Source organism: Gigantopelta aegis, unplaced genomic scaffold (genome assembly GCF_016097555.1).
Source record: "Gigantopelta aegis isolate Gae_Host unplaced genomic scaffold, Gae_host_genome ctg2694_pilon_pilon:::debris, whole genome shotgun sequence".
Classification (NCBI taxonomy): Eukaryota; Metazoa; Mollusca; class Gastropoda; order Neomphalida; family Peltospiridae; genus Gigantopelta; species Gigantopelta aegis.
The window spans coordinates 52728-72919 of NW_024532999.1; the positions used below are offsets into that span (position 1 = coordinate 52728).

The following is a 20192-nucleotide window of genomic DNA, read 5'->3' on the forward strand; positions in this document are numbered from 1 at the left end:
ATTATTATTTCAGCCCATATCCGATATTTATTGTGTACGAATCTGAACCGATGGTTTCTCGGGCATTAACAACACAATATTGATCTGAAGCCCTTAACTAAGCATTAGTCAGTACCACTCACAAAGAATCTAAGACTTGCAGAGCTTACCAAAACAAAACAAAAGTGTTCGCAAAACGTTTTCCAGTATCAATTTGAGCCGTTGGTAAATGAAGAAAGACACATATTTACTTACAATGGTGATACTGGACAAGAAACGGATAGCGAGCCGGAGAGTGGAGAAACCGATGGTGCCAGACCAGACCGAAAGTAACCCACAGACAAAAACTGAACCCGGATGTTAATGCCAATGTGTATACTGTTCATGTTTAGCACAAAGATACACATCGGTATGATGTAATTAAATATGGTGGGGTTTTTTTTTGAAAATCGCATTTTTCACGTTCGGGTTGTACATAACGAAATCTGTATTCACCGTCCGAAGAAAGAAACGTCAATTAAGTCATTAAATATGGCATATACAAACATGGGATTTGGCACGAGGAAACATCTCAGTACGATGTATTTAAATATGTAACAAAACTAAAAAAAAATTATATATATAAATATATATATATATATATTTTTTTTTTTTTTTTTTTTTTTACATATTTAAATACATAATGCTTAGGTGTATGTTTGTGCCAGATGTGAACAATGTACACCTCGGCATTAACATACGGGTTCTGTTTTGGTCTTCGGGTTACTTTCGGGCTTCGTTCGGCGAGGAACGTTTTCGTGACGTACTCTGCCCGAAGATGAAAAACGTTATTAAAAATTATTTTAGTTTTCTACAGTTTAAATTTTGTTGTTGTTTAAATACATTGTACTGAGATGTTTCCTCGTACCAAATCCCATCTTTGTGTATGCCATATTTAATGACTTAATTGACGTTTTGTTCTTCGGACGGTGAATACAGATTTCGTTATGTACAGCCTGAACATGAAAAATGCAAGGGGTTTTTTTAATAGATGTTTTTCCTACATTTTTTTCGTGAAAATTGCAAGGTGTTTTTTTAATATATGTTTTTTCTACTTTTTTTTTTTTTTACATATTTAAATACATCATACCGAGGTGTATCTTTGTGCTAAATATCAACAGTATACACATCGGCATTAACATCCGTGTTCTGTTTTTGTCTCTGGGTTACTTTCGGGCTCCAGGCTGTAAATAGGTCGACCGCTTGGTGTCCAATCTTTTCTTTTGCAATACAATACCCACGCCTTTCTTCAGATACAATTCTTTGGAAAACCGAAAAAAGATAATCCCGATCCATTAAACTATTTATTTTTACATCCAAAGGCAGCGCAGTACGGCATTGTTGTACTCTGAAAAGATCTTAAGCCCCTTACTCCATATATATAAATAGTTAAAAACAATGGAAGAGTACAACGTGACTGACGTCACTTCCGTTTTTTTCCGAAAGCTCACTGATAAATAAGCATAAACCGTACTTTGATACTGATTGGTGTAATTTCTACGTTTTAAGACATTTACACTTATTTGATTGTTATGAACTTATTTGTATATTATTTTTATATCATTTTGCTTTTAAAATTAGCTTTAATAATATTATGGTCTCGTGACATGTTTCCTTTAATGTATGTACGTGTATTTGTTGTTTTTAATAATAATTGCAATAATTATTTAAATGCTATCCAGTCATCAGTTAATATTAATTAGTATTTTTTCTAAAAAATATTTTTCCTACATTTTTTTTTTTAACATATATAACATATATATATATATATATATTGAGGTGTATCTTTGTGCCAAATATGAACAATGTACACCTCGGCATTAACATTCGGGCTTTGTTTTTGCTCCGTGCTGCAAATTGGCTGACTGCATTTGGCTCGACGGATCATCGTCGGTGTACTACGGTTCAAACTGATAAGGAAGTACCCATAACAGATTTTTTCCTTCTTCCTCACCAATCGAGGTAGCATTAGAATAAATAAACAAATGCGACAAGTCCGAAATGTCCAAACTAACGTCTGATAAGAATGAGCTATTTTCCGAAGAATCATTACATGCTGTCGCCATGCTAACTTACTAATGAATGAGTGGAATTCACCTGATGCTACGTCACAGGTCAGATGTGGGTCAAATCGACTGGATCAGTGTTTTTTCCCCGAGTGTTTTACAAAAAGTCGCTTTATTAATAATTAGGGTGGTATTTTTGGGTTTTTAAGGTTAATAATGTAATCGGTCGGTCTAGGATTGATCCCCGTCAGTGGCCCCACAGTGCTGTTTCTCGTTCCAGCCAGTGTTCCACAAACTGGTATAACAAAGGCAGTGGTATGTACTATCCTGTCTGCTAATCGAAAAGAGTAGGCCAGGAAGTGGCGACAGCGGGTTTCTTCTCTCAATATCTGTGTAGTCCTTAACCATATGTCTGATGCCATATAACCATAAATAAAATGTGTTGAGTGCGTCTTTAAATATAACATTTCCTTCTTCTGTACGAAAATTTTAAATCTTGTCTTCACGATATTTGTTTTTTGTTTTCAGATGAATCAAGAGTTCATGACCTAAATATAAGAGTGGATCCAGATGATTCAATAAGTTCCAGTATGTCTGCATGTTCTTCTACAGGTAATACACTGACTGCTTCTTTTCTTTAACAAGCCTCGGTGGCGCAGTGACTACAGGCTGGTAGGTACAGGGTTCGCAGCCCGGTACCATCTCCAACCCACAGCGAGTTCTTAAGGGCTCAGTGGCTAAGGCCACTACACCCTCTCCTCTCTCACAAACCACTGACCAACTAACAACTATAACCCACTGTCCTGGACATCCCAGATAGCTGAGGTGTGTGCCCAGGACAGCGTGCTTGAACCTTGATCGGATATAAGCACGAAAATAAGTTGAAATAAAAATGAATGTTTTCATTTTTTTTACCAATACTCCACGGCTTTTATATATAACAGGGCTAGTTCTGGCACTCGCCAAATTTGCCACTTGCAAATTTTAAAAACAATTGGCAAATGTTATTTTAAATTGGCAAAATAATTTCAAATATTAATTTGATATTTTGTTACAAAATAACTGGGTTTCTGCAAGTTAGATAATTTGGCGATATTTTCTGCTGCCCCAGAGCTAGCCCTATACATACATATTCCTGCCTAACAGTGTTAATGCACATATAAAACATCCCCATGGTAGAAACAACCGCAACTCGCCGATTCAGGGGAGGTAAGTACATTAGCCGACAATCTTAATTAAAATTAGCTCCACTATTACATGTGGATCTAACACCAGCCAGATGGAGCTCAAGTCCACCAATCAAAACCTTACTTGCAGATTTAAAACTAACAACACTGCGTAGTCCCCAATGTCCAGGTAACATTTCATCTGTAAATAATAATTTAAATATTGACCAATCACACTTCGCCTTTTATAACGTTATTTGGGAGCATACAAATTCTAAAAATATCGGGCGAGTCTATTTTAGTGGCCGCAGTACAGCGAGCCATACCAATACGTACGGGGTGGGTTATCAGTCTTCAATTTTACATTAAAAATTATTTATTTATAAAAAAAAAAACCCACCTAAATCAGTCTTCAATTTTACATTACAAATTATTTATTTTATAAAATAAAACATGTTTTAAGGCATATACCCTCAGGATAATTCGGAATGTTTTCAAATTATTTTTAAATCACTGGCAGGATTCTGCAAGTAAGGTTTTGATTGGTGGACATGAGCTCCAACTGGCTGGTGTTAGATCCACATGTAATAGTGGAGCTAATTTTAATTAGATTGATTAGCCGAGTAGGAATAAATAAGAATAAATGGATATGTTTCAGTCCCGGACTGACTGATGATGATGATGATGATAACTAGTTTAACGTGCCCATATACCACTAGGGTTTCGAACACGCAATTTTGAAATTAGCAATTAGTAAAAAAGTTAATAGAATAAATAAAAATAATAAAAAGGTTACAAGCCAAAAATGAAAAGAATTGACTGCTCGGCCAAATATTTATATAATTTGGAGCATTTTAGAAGGACAGTCCAAAATTAAATAAGAGAAAGAAGAGAGGATCGGACTATTTAATAATATTTTTTTAAAAGATGTAATTTTGACATAAAATTTTGAACACAGATCTAAAAGTTTAAAGTCTGATCGATATGTCCACGCGAGTGGCCTCGTTAATGCCGTTTTGGTGCACAGCTTAAAGGGACGAGATGGGTTGCATCCCGTCAAGAAAACCCCTAGATTGACAGTCGATAGACGTTGAAGGTGTAGTGCTGTGCTGAAATACAGATCTTCAGAAGCCGGATCCATCTGAACGAGAGAGAGTATCAGACTAGGGTATAGTCCAGTCGTCATGGGTTGGTATAGTGGTGCGGACGGGCCCGACTCCGGAGGATACGAGATGGTATCACTATAAAGCAAGGTAAAGTCTAGAAAAAGAGTAGTAGGGGCCGACCCCGCTTCCTATTTCTTCTTAGAGTGGGGCGGTCAATCTTCCAGTGCTGCTAGGACAGGCTCGGACATGTAGAGACTAAACGTGAACAACCGTGGCGTTCTGCAGAATGGCCGTCACACGAGTCACGAAAAAAACAAGTCGACAGTCAGACGGAGAAATGACGTGGAGGCGAGGAATCTCGCTAAAAAAGAATCCAACCTGGTGGTGCAGGCTGTCGAAACGAGAAGCGTTCCAGCGTTCAATCAGTTCCAATGGCCGCATATATCCCAGTAGAAAACTTCATTTCGCTGACAAAAACAACGAAATGAAGGACCCCCAAGTCGAGCACACGAAAGCACATGCAGTGTGCACAAGCGAAACAAACACGTCTAACCGCGTGAAGCTCCAGACTGGGAATCGCCGAGTAGGGATCATGTTTGAGCGACTGCAGGAGGCAAGATTGGTTTGCACCTGATGTTAAATTTATGTGATAGAATAGAATACAGTCGATTTCCATGATGATATTATTTCTAAACAATTCTTTAACAGGGGTGTCTGAAGGAATTTGATATTGGGACAGTGGAGAGGGTGGGTGTGGGAGGGGTGTTCCTCTCTTGCAGATGATGCTGCAGCTAGGATGTTCCTGCTTGAAACGTTTTCAAAGATATCTACTTTCAAGTGATATTGGCAGGATATTAAAGGCGCATACCTTAGTTTTAACGCATAAAAAGTGGACACTAATAGTCTTATTCAACTTACTGTGCTAGCACAACAAATATGCTATTCAACCTGAGTCATAACTAAACACTGCAGAATTCTCTCCCTTGCCGGATATGCGCAATGCTATCCTTGCACGGGCTACCTGTAACTTCATTCTCAATTCTGCAGTCCACCTGTTAACATCTGTTAATTGTAATTTTGTGTTTGTTTTTCGGTTGAACTTGACATACGGTTGGTAGTTGGGAATTCTGTGTTGAATTTACCATGTCCAACACTAGTTCGTTGACAGCTAGCGCACGGAAAGTTTGTGCGCGAGATGGTTGTCAATTTCCTTTACGACGTAAAGACACACACATGTTGTGTCCGGGCTGTCGGTCTTGTTCTCAAGTCGGACTTAGTGGGTAGGTCCCATAAGTCTGTAGACACTTCGAAAAGTGTCCAGAAAGGGGGTAAACACAAGGGTGTTTCTTCGTCGGTCTGTGTTACGAGTACAGTTACCGATACTTCGGGAGGGCCCCCCCCCCCCCCCCGGGCTCCTATTGTGACCGTGATAAGTGAGCCATTTTCGTTAGTGACGGCGCCTTCTTCTGTTTGTGTGGCTTTGTCTCGGGCGTCGCCATCGTCGTTACGGTTACCTTTACAAACAGAAGGGGGGAAGGGTGGAGTCGTCGCGGCACCGGTTTTGACGACTTCATCGATTACCGAGCACATGCACTCCGTTGTGCATAGGTCCACTGCTTCGTCCGCAGAGCAGGTGGCCCCGACTTTGCCTTCAATTGCTGACAGTCGCTTCGGCACCTCAGCATTCTCAAGGCCCGAGGAGAGTTCTGCCAGTTTGCTTCGAACTGAGCCAGTTGTTCCGATGCCAGGATCAGTCTCTGATGGCATCCCGACCGATGTTTACCGTTGGGTGGAGGACTCATCCCGTTTGGGTCCTCTGTTTGCATATGTTTTCCCCAAGGGTCCAGTGACTTCAGTAGCAACAGACATCTCACAGTTTGCACCATCTTTGGTCCCTACCTCTTCGACTTTACTCGATAGAGGACGAGGTTCGTGCAGATACCCCTTGGCTGGGGGTACTCTGTGGCTGAAAACTCCGACCGTTGCGCACTTGGCGCAGGAACGACCGTTAGGCTTTCAGGAAACGTTGTTTCGGAGTTTTGTGGAATTTTTGAACGCTTCGCCTCAGTTGGGATCATTGCTTTCGCAGACGGGACCGTCGGATGCGGCTCCCATTCTCTCCTCTCCTCTCCTCCCCCCCCCCCCCCCCCGGTTTTCCGCAAAACCAGCAGAAACTGCGTCTCGACAGCAGTTTGACAATGCAGTTAGGGATTGTCGTTCGGTTCCTATTGTTTCCGCTGCCCCAGGGGCGTCTCGATTAGGGGGAGGAGTCCATGTAGATCTTCGGGATCCAATGGACAGTGACCTGGCTTCAGAGGAAGCGTCGGTTGGACCGGATTCTGTCGCTGACCCAGCTCTCTCTCACTTCGGTTCGGAGGTAGAGGAGGAGTGCGATTATCAGGCGTTTCTGGCTTTTGTCAGGGACCAGGTCCGACAGGTATGCGGGGATGCTATACCTCAGGTTGAGGCCCAGCCTACATTCAAGGGTGTCTCCTTCGGGAACCGTTCTTTGAATTTGGTCACTCCTCGTGAGGAGTCGGGTTTACCACTTGCACAGGAGGCGCACAGTTCACTTTGTGACATTGATGCGTTGATCACTGGCAGTGATCGTATCCTGGGAGTGGGTGTTGATGAGTACCCAACGGCACTGCCTACGGGGAAAATCTTAACAGGAGCGCGCATTTTTCGTGCCGACTCCTATGAGACGTTGGGGGTGGATTTTCTCGAACATCCGGCGGTCGTTCCTGCTAGTGTCCGAGTTGCAACCAGTCCCGAACACTCAACCATCAACCGCTGGTAAACGTCGGTCCATGTTTTCGGGGTTCAAGCCTCCTCCTGTGAAAAAGGCTGCTTTTTAGAGTCGGCTCAGATCCCTAGGGTTCCTGACACTAGGAGGCAACCAGGTAACAACCCGTCTTCCACTAAGTGAGGATGCAAACGTCGTACTGCATTCCGTTCTCAGTCCACCAAAGGCATTGCACCTATGGGTGGTAAGCGGTTGGGGTGAGGGTACGTGAACGATCGGCAGTTGCTTTCGGAGGTACCGTTAGCAACCATACCCGTGGGGGGGGGGGGGCAGGCTCCGCCATTTCCTTCGAAACTGGTGCAAGCTGCCGCGTCTCGACCCCTGGGTTCTGTCGGTCGTTCGACACGTTTCGACGGGAAAGCGTACGAGTTTCATGTGCTCCCGTTCAGGTAGGCGACGAGTCCCCATGCTTTGACATTGATAGCTCCACTGTGGGTGGCGCAGCCCTGGTTTCCACAGCTCCTGTCACTGTTAGTGGCAGTCCCGTTCCGGTTACCAGTGTTGTCTGATCTACTCACCCAGAGTCAGACGGTGTGGCATCCGAAGTCGGAGGTCTTCCTGCTTCACGCGTGGAGGTTATCAGGGCTTCATTGCGATGCAGAGGTTTTTAGACAAGAATTGCGCATCTCATCTTTTCAGCAAAGCGCAAATCTACCGAGTCGGTTTATCAGTGTCACTGGCGTGTGTGGGTTCGTTAGGCGAACGCACAGGATTTCGATCCTTATCGCCTACTGTCAACGATTTAGCGGAGTACTTTCTGGCGTTGGTCCAAGAAAGGAAACTTAAAGTCACGACAGTCAAAAGTCACAGAGCTGCGATTTTCACTACTCTTAAACAGTGTGGATGTCGTGACTTTTCTATGAACTTGGTGTTGCATGATTTACTTAAATCATTGCAATCCACGGTTGAACAACCTTCCATTATTCCGAAATGGAATGTCTTTCTTGTGTTACATGCTCTTAAGGGTGCGCCTTATGAGCCGTTGAGGTTTGCTAGTCTTCGTGCCTTGACGTGGAAGACTCTGTTTCTGGTTTCGCTGGCGGCTTGTCGTCGGATCAGCGAGATACATGCTTTTTGCATGACTTGGTTGATTACAATTCGGACGGGTATGTCACTTTACCTACCGACCCTATCTTTGTTGCTAAAAACCAGTCTCCAGGGGAAGAGTTTCCACCTACTGTCATTCACAGTTTATCTCGTACACTGTCATCTGACAACTCGGATAGACTTCTTTGCCCGGTGAGAGCATTGAAGTATTATTTGGTGCGTACGAAAAACCGGCGGCAGGGTAAAAAGAGATTGTTTATTTCTTATACCATTAGGCCAGGTGATGTCACAAAAAATGCTTTGTCTTGATGGATAGCAGCTACCATCAAGCTAGCATATGAGATGGCGGGTGATCATGTGTTACGGAATTTCTCTGTTAAACCACATGAACTCCGAGCCATTTCTGCTTCCCTGAATTTTCATGACTCTTTAGATATTATAAAGGTCATGAATGCAGGGGTTTGGAAAGGACGGCACACTTTTGACCGTTTCTATTTCCGGGATATGGCGGTTGGTCCTGACGGTACGCGTAGGATCCAGACAGTCATTGCGGCTCAACACGTTGTGTCTGTGCGCAGGGCAACGGAAAGGGGTCGACCTCTTTTCCATCCGACTGCCATCGATTCACGCTTCGGACATGTTTAACACTCCACCCTTTTCTGAGGGATGGGGTTTTTTGTAGTGTTGTCTACCGTTTCCTCTCCCTGGGGAGATGTTTTTCCTCCCTTTCATGGGGATGAGTTTTTCTTTTGGGAAGCCCCTTTTTATTCCCAAAAGTTTTTTGACTCCTTGTTACCGTATGTCGTGGTTCGTCATATCTCCATATCATTACTTCAAAGGAGCTTTTTGGGTACCGGTAAGTCCTCTATTTTCTTACCTCCTCCCATTAATGTTGAATTCACGTGCTCTAACGGTGTCATTGCACGTCCGTTATAGCTTATTTGTTGTGCTAGCACAGTAAGTTGAATAAGACTATTAGAAAATTTGTTTCTAATTTTCATTATTATTCATACTTACCTAGTGCTAGCACAACAAACTATACCTCCCACCCACCCCTATGAGGCTTTCCCTCGGTGGGTTTGGGTGGACTTTGAACCGAGAATGAAGTTATAGGTAGCCCGTGCAAGCTAGGATAGCATTGCACATATCCGGCAAGGGAGAGAATTCTGCAGTGTGTAGGTATGACTCAGGTTGAATAGCATATTTGTTGTGCTAGCACTAGGTAAGTATGAATATTAATGAAAATTAGAAACAAATTTTCTAAGTTTAGTTAATTTACAAACCTGTATACATTTGGATAAAGTTACAATAGAGTGAAAGAAGAGTCTGTGACGTTAAAACAGGAAATATCCTTAAAAATTTATTATCGAACTCGAATCAATAAACCACTACTTCTCAGATGCACGTGCATTTTTAAAAGTATGAAAAATGCACTTTGGCTCTACAGAAATGGATAACCTAAAGAATAAATTGTAGAAGTGTTGGTATAAAGTGCTTCTACTGGCAGTAGCTAGTGGGAATTTCCTATTAGTTGATTTTTCTGTTACATTTGGAGCCGACATAGGGACTGGGTGGTTTCTCAAGCACGAAAATAAGTTGAAATAAAAAGGTTTTCTACTTTTTTACCAATACGTAACATATATCAGGGCTAGCTCTGGCACTTTCGCCACTTGCAAATTTTAAAAACAATTGGCAAATTTTATTTTAATTTGGCAAAATAATTTCAAGTATTAATTGATATTTTATTCCAATTTAACTGGGTTTCTGTGAGTTTAATAGATAATTTGGCGAAATATTCTTCTGACCCAGAGCTAGCCTTGTATATACATATTCCTGTGTTAATGCACATATAAAAGATCCCCATGGTAGAAATGGACCTCTTTTGCATTCCTATTGTGCATGCGCGCAAAGAGTATCGTCCCTTGCCGAATTCGACTGTATCGAGGCTATTTACAACTTGGGAAGTACGATAGACAGTAGCCCGAGTACTCTGACTGTAAGAGAGCTAGACGGACATTTGGACATAAACACGCTCTCATTACAGTCAGAGACCAACCTATGTCTTTTTTTGGCAATTCCTGACTACCAAACGGTAGGCAACGAGTCCCGCTCTAATACCACAACAATCCTATGTTTGACGTCAAATACCTTTACATCAATCATTTTCGAGTTAAGTGATACAAAAAAATCCACATATTAATCACTAATACACATACTACAGAAAGAAACCCGACAGCACCCACATTCAGCTACGCTTCGTGACACTCCGTCGCAACAATTACAAAACTCGGCGATCTATTTCGAGACTGGGCGATTCCGCCTTGTGCAGCAGTTACAGGGGTCATCTCATAAGAGGAGGCAGTACGTAGCACATACTTTTGCCGTATCCTGTCGATAACACCCCAATCCTTCAAATTCAAAATGGAATCAATAATGTGTAATTGTTTTGGTTTAATGACGTAATGAAATCCAAATTCATCCAAAACGGCATTAGCCAACTCTTCCATGTTATAACTTCGCTTGATATGAGACGGCACCTGTAACTGCTGCACAAGGCGGAATCGCCCAGTGCGCGATCATGTGGTCTACGTCTCGAAATAGATCGCCAAGCTTTGCAATTGTTGCGACGGAGTGTCACGAAGCGTAGCTGAATGTGGGTGCTGTCGGGTTTCTTTCTGTAGTAAGTGTATTAGTGATCAATATGTGGATTTTTTTGTATCACTTAACTCGAAAATGATTGATGTAAAGGTATTTGTCGTCAAACATAGGATTGTTGTGGTATTAGAGCGGGACTCGTTGCCTACCGTTTGGTAGTCAGGAATTGCAAAAAAAAGACATAGGTTGGTCTCTGACTGTAATGAGAGCGTGTTTATGTCCAAATGTCCGTCTAGCTCTCTTACAGTTAGAGTACTCGGGCTAGATAGACAGTTGTCATGAGCAATGTGAGTAGATTCGTAGGAGATGGGAATCTCTAGCAACTAATATACATATTTCGTATCAGATTGTAAAATGGCAGCGAAAAACGATCTATTAAAGTTTACATTGGAATGGTTTAAGACCAAAATCAGTGAAACATTAACTTAGACGAAGTCTCTGGAGCAGCCTGTTAAGGGTTTTAACAAAACAAAATTAACACATTTATACAATAAAATGAACTTAATTGGAATGTATTTGCTACTTTTAACAATTAGAATTATAGTTATATTCACGTGGATTTCTAGTGATGTTTAATTCTCCACATGTATCAGTATTTAAAATTTAATAAAAATATGCCTCCCCTTCCGCCTAAGAAACCCAACAAAATCCGTATCTCACATAGACCTTTATCACAGCTATATTTTCACCTTATCGTTTCATTAAAAAAAGACAGTCATATAACTACTAATCAATGCTACATGTCTTATCTACAAATTATTTATTTATTTATTCATTTATTTATTTTATTTACTTTTCACTATCATTTATATCAGACACATAACTTCATTTGAAATATCTGGTATTTACAAAGTTTAAAAAAAACTTTATTTATTTTATTTTTATTTATTTATTTTCTTTCTCTTTCTTTCCTTCTTTCTTTTTTCTTTCTTTTATTTACTCTTCACTATAATTTATATCAGACACATACAACATCATTTGAAATATCTGGTACATGTATTTACGAAGTTTTAAATATATTTATTTTATTTTATTTTATTTTTACTTTTTACGTTTTTCTTGTATTTACTTTTCATTATCATTTATATGAGACACATACAACTTCTAGTCTGCTGGTCATAATACATTATGTTTATTCCTGATCTATATTGACGATACCGAAACAAGGGTAATAATTTCTTTATCATATAATCTCAAACTTAATGCAACATATTTTTGTAAATTGTATGTATATACCAGTTAACCATTGATCGATATGTTCAAATGACGTATGGATATGTGATGCGGTGTCGTTTTGAATGGGAACGACGTCGGATATCCTTACATCAAAATAAACTAGCGAATGACGTTTTTTTGTTTTCTGAACACTGGACAACTTTCAAAGTAAAGTTGCTATTGACGTGTTTTTGTTTGACGACTGTTGATGCATAAGTCAGTTCTGTAGTATTACCGTTGTACATTTGCTTATATGTCAATATACCTTGATTAATTTACAGTTATCAAATTCTGAAAGTATGTGATCTGAAAAATATGTATTTATTTATTTATTTTATTGGCCTACATGTGTAACTCTTCTTTTTCAGGCCTGATTCTAATGTTTTATAGTAGCTCAAATTCCATACCTATCATTTCATTTTTCTTCCTTATACTGAACAAAATTGTAAATAATTGGCTAAAAAGAAATCCTGACAGAAATTCAGAATGTAGCTATCCGTATCATGCTTTATAAATACTAGTATTTAAATCACGTTAACACACACACGGACACACATTATTATTTCAGCCCATATCCGATATTTATTGTGTACGAATCTGAACCGATGGTTTCTCGGGCATTAACAACACAATATTGATCTGAAGCCCTTAACTAAGCATTAGTCAGTACCACTCACAAAGAATCTAAGACTTGCAGAGCTTACCAAAACAAAACAAAAAAGTGTTTGTTCGCAAAACGTTTTCCAGTATCAATTTGAGCCGTTGGTAAATGAAGAAAGACACATATTTGCTTACAATGTTTATACTGGAGAAGAAACGGATAGCAAGCCGGAGGGTGGAGAAACCGATGGTGCCAGACCAGACCGGTCGACCTATTTACAGCCCGGAGCCCGAAAGTAACCCAGAGACAAAAACTGAACCCGGATGTTAATGCCGATGTGTATACTGTTTAGCACAAAGATACACATCGGTATGATGTAATTAAATATGGTGGTATTTTTTTTTGAAAATCGCATTTTTCACGTTCGGGCTGTACATAACGAAATCTGTATTCACCATCCGAAGAAGGAAACGTCAATTAAGTCATTAAATATAGCATATACAAACACGGGATTTGGCACGAGGAAACATCTCAGTACGATATATAACATATATATATATATATATATATATATATATATATATATATATATATATATATATATATATATATATTGAGGTGTATCTTTGTGCCAAATATGAACAATGTACATCTCGGCATTAACATTCGGGCTTTGTTTTTGTCACCGGGCAACGTCCGGGCTCCGTGCTGCAAATAGGCTGACTGCATTTGGCTCGACGGATCATCGTCGGTGTACTACGGTTCAAACTGATAAGGAAGTACCCCTAACAGATTTTCTCCTTCTTCCTCACCAATCGAGGTAGCATTAGAATAAATAAACAAATGCGACAAGTCCGAAATGTCCAAACTAACATCTGATAAGAATGAGCTATTTTCCGAAGAATCATTACATGCTGTCGCCATGCTAACTTACTAATGAATGAGTGGAATTCACTTGATGCTACGTCACAGGTCAGATGTGGGTCAAATCGACTGGATCAGTGTTTTTTCCCCGAGCGTTTTACAAAAAGTCGCTTTATTAATAATTAGGGTGGTATTTTTGGTTTTTTATGGTTAATAATGTAATCGGTCGGTCTAGGATTGATCCCCGTCAGTGGCCCCACAGTGCTGTTTCTCGTTCCAGCCAGTGCTCCACAAACTGGTATAACAAAGGCAGTGGTATGTACTATCCTGTCTGCTAATCGAAAAGAGTAGCCCATGAAGTGGCGACAGCGGGTTTCTTCTCTCAATATCTGTGTAGTCCTTAACCATATGTCTGATGCCATATAACCATAAATAAAATGTGTTGAGTGCGTCTTTAAATATAACATTTCCTTCTTCTGTACGAAAATCTTAAATCTTGTCTTCACGATATTTGTTTTTTGTTTTCAGATGAATCAAGAGTTCATTACCTAAATATAAGAGTGGATCCAGATGATTCAATAAGTTCCAATATGTCTGCATGTTCTTCTACAGGTAATACACTGACTGTTTTTCTTTAACAGGCCTCGGTGGCGCAGTGACTACAGGCTGGTAGGTACAGGGTTCGCAGCCCGGTACCATCTCCAACCCACAGCGAGTTCTTAAGGGCTCAGTGGGTAAGGCCACTACACCCTCTCCTCTCTCACAAACCACTGACCAACTAACAACTATATCCCACTGTTCTGGACATCCCAGATAGCTGAGGTGTGTGCCCAGGACATCGTGCTTGAACCTTGATCGGATATAAGCACGAAAATAAGTTGAAATAAAAATGTATTTTTTCATTTTTTTTACCAATACTCCACGGCTGTCATATATCAAGGCTAGCTCTGGCACTCGCCAAATTCGCCAATTGCAAATTTTAAAAACAATTGGCAAATATTATTTTAAATTGGCAAAATAATTTCAAATATTAATTTGATATTTTGTTACAAAATAACTGGGTTTTTGCAAGTTAGATAATTTGGCGATATTTTCTGCTGACCCAGAGCTAGCCCTGTACATACAGCTGCATGCAGCTTACAGTGAAATAACCAGTTGTATGCAGCTTACAGTGAAATAACCAGCTGCATGCAGCTTACATCGAAATAGCCAGCTGTATGCAGCTGACAGTGAAATAACCAGTTGTATGCAGCTTACAGTGAAATAACCAGCTGCATGCAGCTTACATTGTACATCGAAATAACTGGCTGCATGCAGCTTACATCGAAATAGCAAGCTGCATACAGCTTACAGTGAAATAACCAGCTGCATGCGGCTTACAGTGAAATAACCAGCTGCATGTAGCTTACAGTGAAATAACCAGTTGTATGCAGCTTACAGTGAAATAACCAGCTACATGCAGCTTACATCGAAATAGCCAGCTGTATGCAGCTGACAGTGAAATAACCAGTTGTATGCAGCTTACAGTGAAATAACCAGTTGTATGCAGCTTACAGTTAAATAACCAGCTGCATGCGGCTTACAGTGAAATAACCAGCTGCATGCATCTTACAGGGAAATAACCAGCAGCATGTAGCTTACAGGTAAATAACCAGCAGCATGCAGCTTACATCGAAATAACTGGCTGTATGCAGCTTACAGTGAAATAACCGGCTGCATGCAGCTTACATCGAAATAACCGGCTGCATGCAGCTTACATCCAAATAACTGGCTGCACGCAGCTTACAGTGAAATAACCGGCTGCATGCGGCTTACAGCAAAATAACCGGCTGCATGCGGCTTACAGCGAAATAACCGGCTGCATGCATCTATCAAATATTAGGATGGCACATAGCCCAGTGGTAAAGCACACACCTGATGCACAGTCGGTCTAGGATCGATCCCAGTTGGTAGGCTCATTGGGCTATTTCTCGTTCCAGCCAGTGCACCACGACTGGTATATCAAAGGCCGTGGTATGTGCTTTCCTGTCTGTAGGATGGTGCATATAAAAGATCCCATGCTAATAATGAAACAATGTAGTGGGTTTCCTCTCCATCACTGTCAAAACGACCATATGTTTGAAATTCAATAGCCGATGATTAATATATCGATGTGCTCTAGTGGTGTCATTAAAAAATATATATATTAAGCAAGTGCTACTGATTAGTAATTGTGGTTAGAGGTTATTGAGAGAGAAGAGGGTGTATAGTGGTCTTACACCTACCCAATGAATCGCTAAAACTTGCTGCTCTGGGAGGGAGCCGGAACTGGGCTGCGAACCCTGTACCTACATGTACCAGCCTAATGTTCGATGGCTGAACAATATATCAAAATAATGGTTTGCACTCTCTTAAAAGTTTGATAGAAATAATATAATAATCACTATATACAGATATAGAAACTATTATGCTTACCCCTTGCCCCATAGTTTCATCTCTCATTGTGTAAAATATACTTAAGCTACAGATATTAACATATCTACATGTATGGACCATTTTAACTTTTAAAAAAAATACATGATTTGTATACTCTGTAATCTGACATTCTGTTAAAAAGGTCTCAGTAGTAAAGTGTTCGCATGGTGCGCAGTCAGTCTAGGGTCGATCCCCATTGGTGGGCCCATTGGGCTATTTCTTGTTCTGGAAGATGCACCACAACTGGTATATCAAAGGCTGTGGTATGTGGTATCCTGTCCAGATCTGTCAACCCTCCCGGATTCCGCGGGAGACAATTTCTCCTGTTAAATGACATTTTTGTAAGCATAAAAAAAAATTGATCCAGTTTCGCCAAAATAACATAAGGGAAGTAACTCATTCTCATTCGGAAAATGTCGACTACTTTTGGTTTCCGAGAATGTAACCTTTGCCGAAGTAAGACTTGTGTGATATTTATAGTTAAAAAAATACATGGAGTTTATAAAATGACGTGTTATTATAACGTTTGTTGTCATCGTAATGGCTACGAAGTGTGTTGCCGCTAATTCAACAGGCTGTGTATAACTGGGAACTGGGAACTATTTACGTGCCCATATCCAATAAAGGTTCAGGCACGCCTACCCCGGATCCAGTCTCTGACATAGCCAGTGAGTGGTTCCGGAGCAGGAGGGGGCTGTGTATAATGTATTGCCATTCAGTGTTGCCATATATATAACTATCCAATTTACTTCTAATAACGCCTCTGAATTGTAAAATGTCTTCCCACTGGATTACATAATGCAACTATGACGAATCTGAAGTGCCAGACTCTGGCCCAGAGTTGACAGCGATACACACGATGCATGTTAAAATCACATGTCACAGCAAGACAACGAAAAGACCAATTAGCTGTATAAACATACTTGTGTCAGTTAATTTTGTATGTTTGCGCAGTAAAATGTTGGTAACAAGGGTACAATTCAAGAGATTATTTTTGTACAATTAATAAATGTTGTGTTTGACATAAAGTTACTCACGGAAATGGGTATAATTCCGGTAAATTTCACACGATGTCCGTAATGAGGTTTTACTTATGATTAATGGAAATACAATATTTATTGCATCATTATAATGATTTTAAATAAGTACCACGCCACTCTTCCTCATAATAGTAAAAACTGAATATTAATTTATAAGTTTTATATAAATTTGTCTTAGGTACTTAGCTACACTAACCACAAATGATGATGTAACGTAACCTGTAAGGCTGTAATTGTACTAATTAATTTTTTAATTTCTTGTTCGTGTTCTTAACATTTTTGGATAAAAGAGTTTAGGTTTTTTTAAATATGTATTAAATCATAATAATATTTAAACTTAAAAAAAAAAAATAATAATAATATATATTTTTAAGTACTAGTTTTTTTTAATTATTATTATTATTATTTTTTTAAATGCCAAGATCTACGGTTAACAAGTATATATGACATTATGTAGTGTTCATATAACTTATCGTAATATATATATTTTTTAATCTTGCAATTTTGGGTTAAATTCCTGTCTGGGATGGTACTTATAAAAGATCACTTGCTACTAATGGAAAAATTTAGTGGGTTTCCTCTCTAAGACTATACCAAACGTTTGACATCCAATAGCTGATGATTAATAAATAAATGTGTTCTAGTGGTGTCGTTAAACAACACTAACTTTAACACAGAACAGGTATGCGAACAGCACTCACAGATGTCACACGATCAGTTCTATTTCATGGAAATAGTCCACTGACTTTTTCTCCTGAAACATAATTATAGCTATTACAGTAGTGTCTTTTTGCTTTAAGTAAGATTTTACTTCTGAATCACCAACTCAAAGGCCATGGTATCATACCATTGGTATGTGCTATCCTGTCAGAATAACCAAATGTTTGACATCCAATAGCCGATGATTAGTAAATCAATGTACTTTAGAGGTGTTGTTAAAAAAAAAAAAAAAAACTTTTATGCAGTAAATCATTCCAGGAAAGAAGTACAAATAATATTTCATTACCTGGTATACATTTCCCCCTTATGACACACCTGTGACATTGAACATCGTACTAATTGCAACAAACCTTCAGCAGCCTTTACCAATTTCAGAATGTGACATTGGATCCAGTAATATCTAGATTTAAAAATAAAATTCGGAATACAGTAATTTTTATCATTTACAAATGTATACTTTATTATTATATAGTCATTTTATTACTATAAATATAATACACATGTTGTGTTTCCATCTGGCCTGTAAATTCATATTGTTGTTATTATCAATTGTTGTTTTTTATTATAATATATGTTATCTCTTATCTCTGTTTGATGACACCAGATTGGTTGGTATTGGGCAATAAACTGAATTGTTAGCTAACAAATAGTCATCTATCACTTTGTCAGATAAAACATTCACTAAAATTGCTTAGTTCTGTTTAACATTTTCTTTTTTCAGATGACAGCATGGAACAAGATGAGTTGCGACTTGTTTTGATTGGCAAAACTGGCTCAGGAAAAAGTTCATCTGGCAATACCATTCTTGGGTCAAAAGTATTCAAAAGTAGTTGTTTTGGAAACTCAGTAACTGAGAAATGTGATTGTCATACGGTGACAAGAAATGGGAAATCTGTGGTGGTTATAGACACCCCGGGTTTCTTTGGAACTGACAGTGATGAAGATGAGATCAAGAAAGAGGTTGTCAAGTCTGTGTATCTAGCAGCACCGGGGCCACATGCTGTTATTTACGTGTTCCCAGTCGGAGATCGGTTCACCAAGGAAGAGCAGAAAACCGTTGATTTGTTTTATCAATATTTCGGCAGGCAGGTCAGCCGTTACTTTCTAGTATTATTCACTAGAAAAGATTTCCTTGTCCGACATGGCATCAATGAAAAAGAATATCTATTAAACTTGCCTCCTGGTCTTGACCAGTTTGTTTTGGAATGTGGTGGCCACACTGTATTTTTTGACAACTTTGCTGAGGAAACGGAAAAAGAAGGGCAGGTCCTGCAACTTGTTGAAACAGTTGAAACCATTCTGAAGGCCAATGGACGTGGATACTACACATCGGACATCCTGAAAGAAGCTGAGAAAGAAATGAGACAGTGTGATGATTTATTCCTGAAAGATAATGAAGTGAACAGACAGAAAGAAGAACAGAGGATAAAGGACAGATACAGGGAACAGTTGGAGAAAGAAGTGGATGCAAAGAAAAAAGCAGAACTTGAAGACAGCATCAAGGTTCAGCTTTCCAGCTTGAAGAAATCTTTGGAGAAGGAAGCACGCAGGGAATCGCGATCACAGATTACAAAAGGATTTTTCCTGGGAGCTCTCTTTGCTGGTGCTGTAATTGGAAGCTTGATAACTGGGAAAGTAGTTGCTGCTATAACTGCTATGGCTGCCAAAGCTGCTGCTGTTGCTGCTGCTGCTGCTGCTGCTGCTGCTGCTGCTGCTCTCCTGCTGCTGCTGCTGCTGCTCAGCAAGTATTGAGCCAACTGGCATCAGTCGCATCGTTACGATAATTGATGGACATATAGCGATTACTATCGATTTACTGGCTGTTGGAGCAAAGCTGGCAGCATTCTTTTTATGAGCGCACATTTAAGGCATTTGACCTGGTATGCATATTCAACGATACACAATGCACATTATTGATTAATATCAACAAGTATAACCGTATACTTAATTAATAAAACGGTTAAATGTGACGGCTATTATATATAACGGGTACAGCCATTTTGTACCATCCCAGTGAATACGCCCTCTGGTGAGCTGGTGGTTATGTAATACCTAACGTGTCACGTCAGGAATTAGTCTTCGAACTGAAGAAACAAAACATACCTGATTATTGCGAATGCATCGCAATGTTCTGTAATAATATCCATCCCAGTAGCACAGCATAGTGTATATGTGGTTTATGTTTCAATAGAAAATAAACCACCATTGTCAAAGTGTTGAAATAACTATTATATTTTGTATATAAATTAACCCACGTACTGAAATAATAGTCTTAGTGTTTTGTTGGTTAATTGGTCTTTTCTTTCCGTAGCCTGTGCCTGTGGTTCTTGATTGGCACGTGTATATTTAGACGGTCCCTAGACACACAAAAAAGACGTGCCTCTTTTATTAAGATCACAAGGTATTGTGTGATAACCTTAAATCGTAATGGACTTTACCAGCTTTATTACTGTAAGTAATTCTGTAAAACCCTTTAAGTAGACTTTACCATCTA

The 20192-nt window shown here is 39.5% G+C and overlaps 1 protein-coding gene across 1 annotated transcript; it reads left to right on the top strand.

The window, feature by feature from the left end:
- The first annotated feature begins 6037 nt into the window (after positions 1 to 6037).
- Positions 6038 to 19668, top strand: LOC121391586. Its single transcript, XM_041523165.1, has 6 exons — positions 6038 to 6224; positions 6543 to 6733; positions 7625 to 7705; positions 8067 to 8151; positions 14013 to 14096; positions 18420 to 19668. Exons 1-6 carry the CDS (start codon positions 6038 to 6040, stop codon positions 19448 to 19450), a joined length of 1659 nt encoding a protein of 552 aa, XP_041379099.1. The 3' UTR covers positions 19451 to 19668.
- The last annotated feature ends 524 nt before the right edge of the window (positions 19669 to 20192 follow it).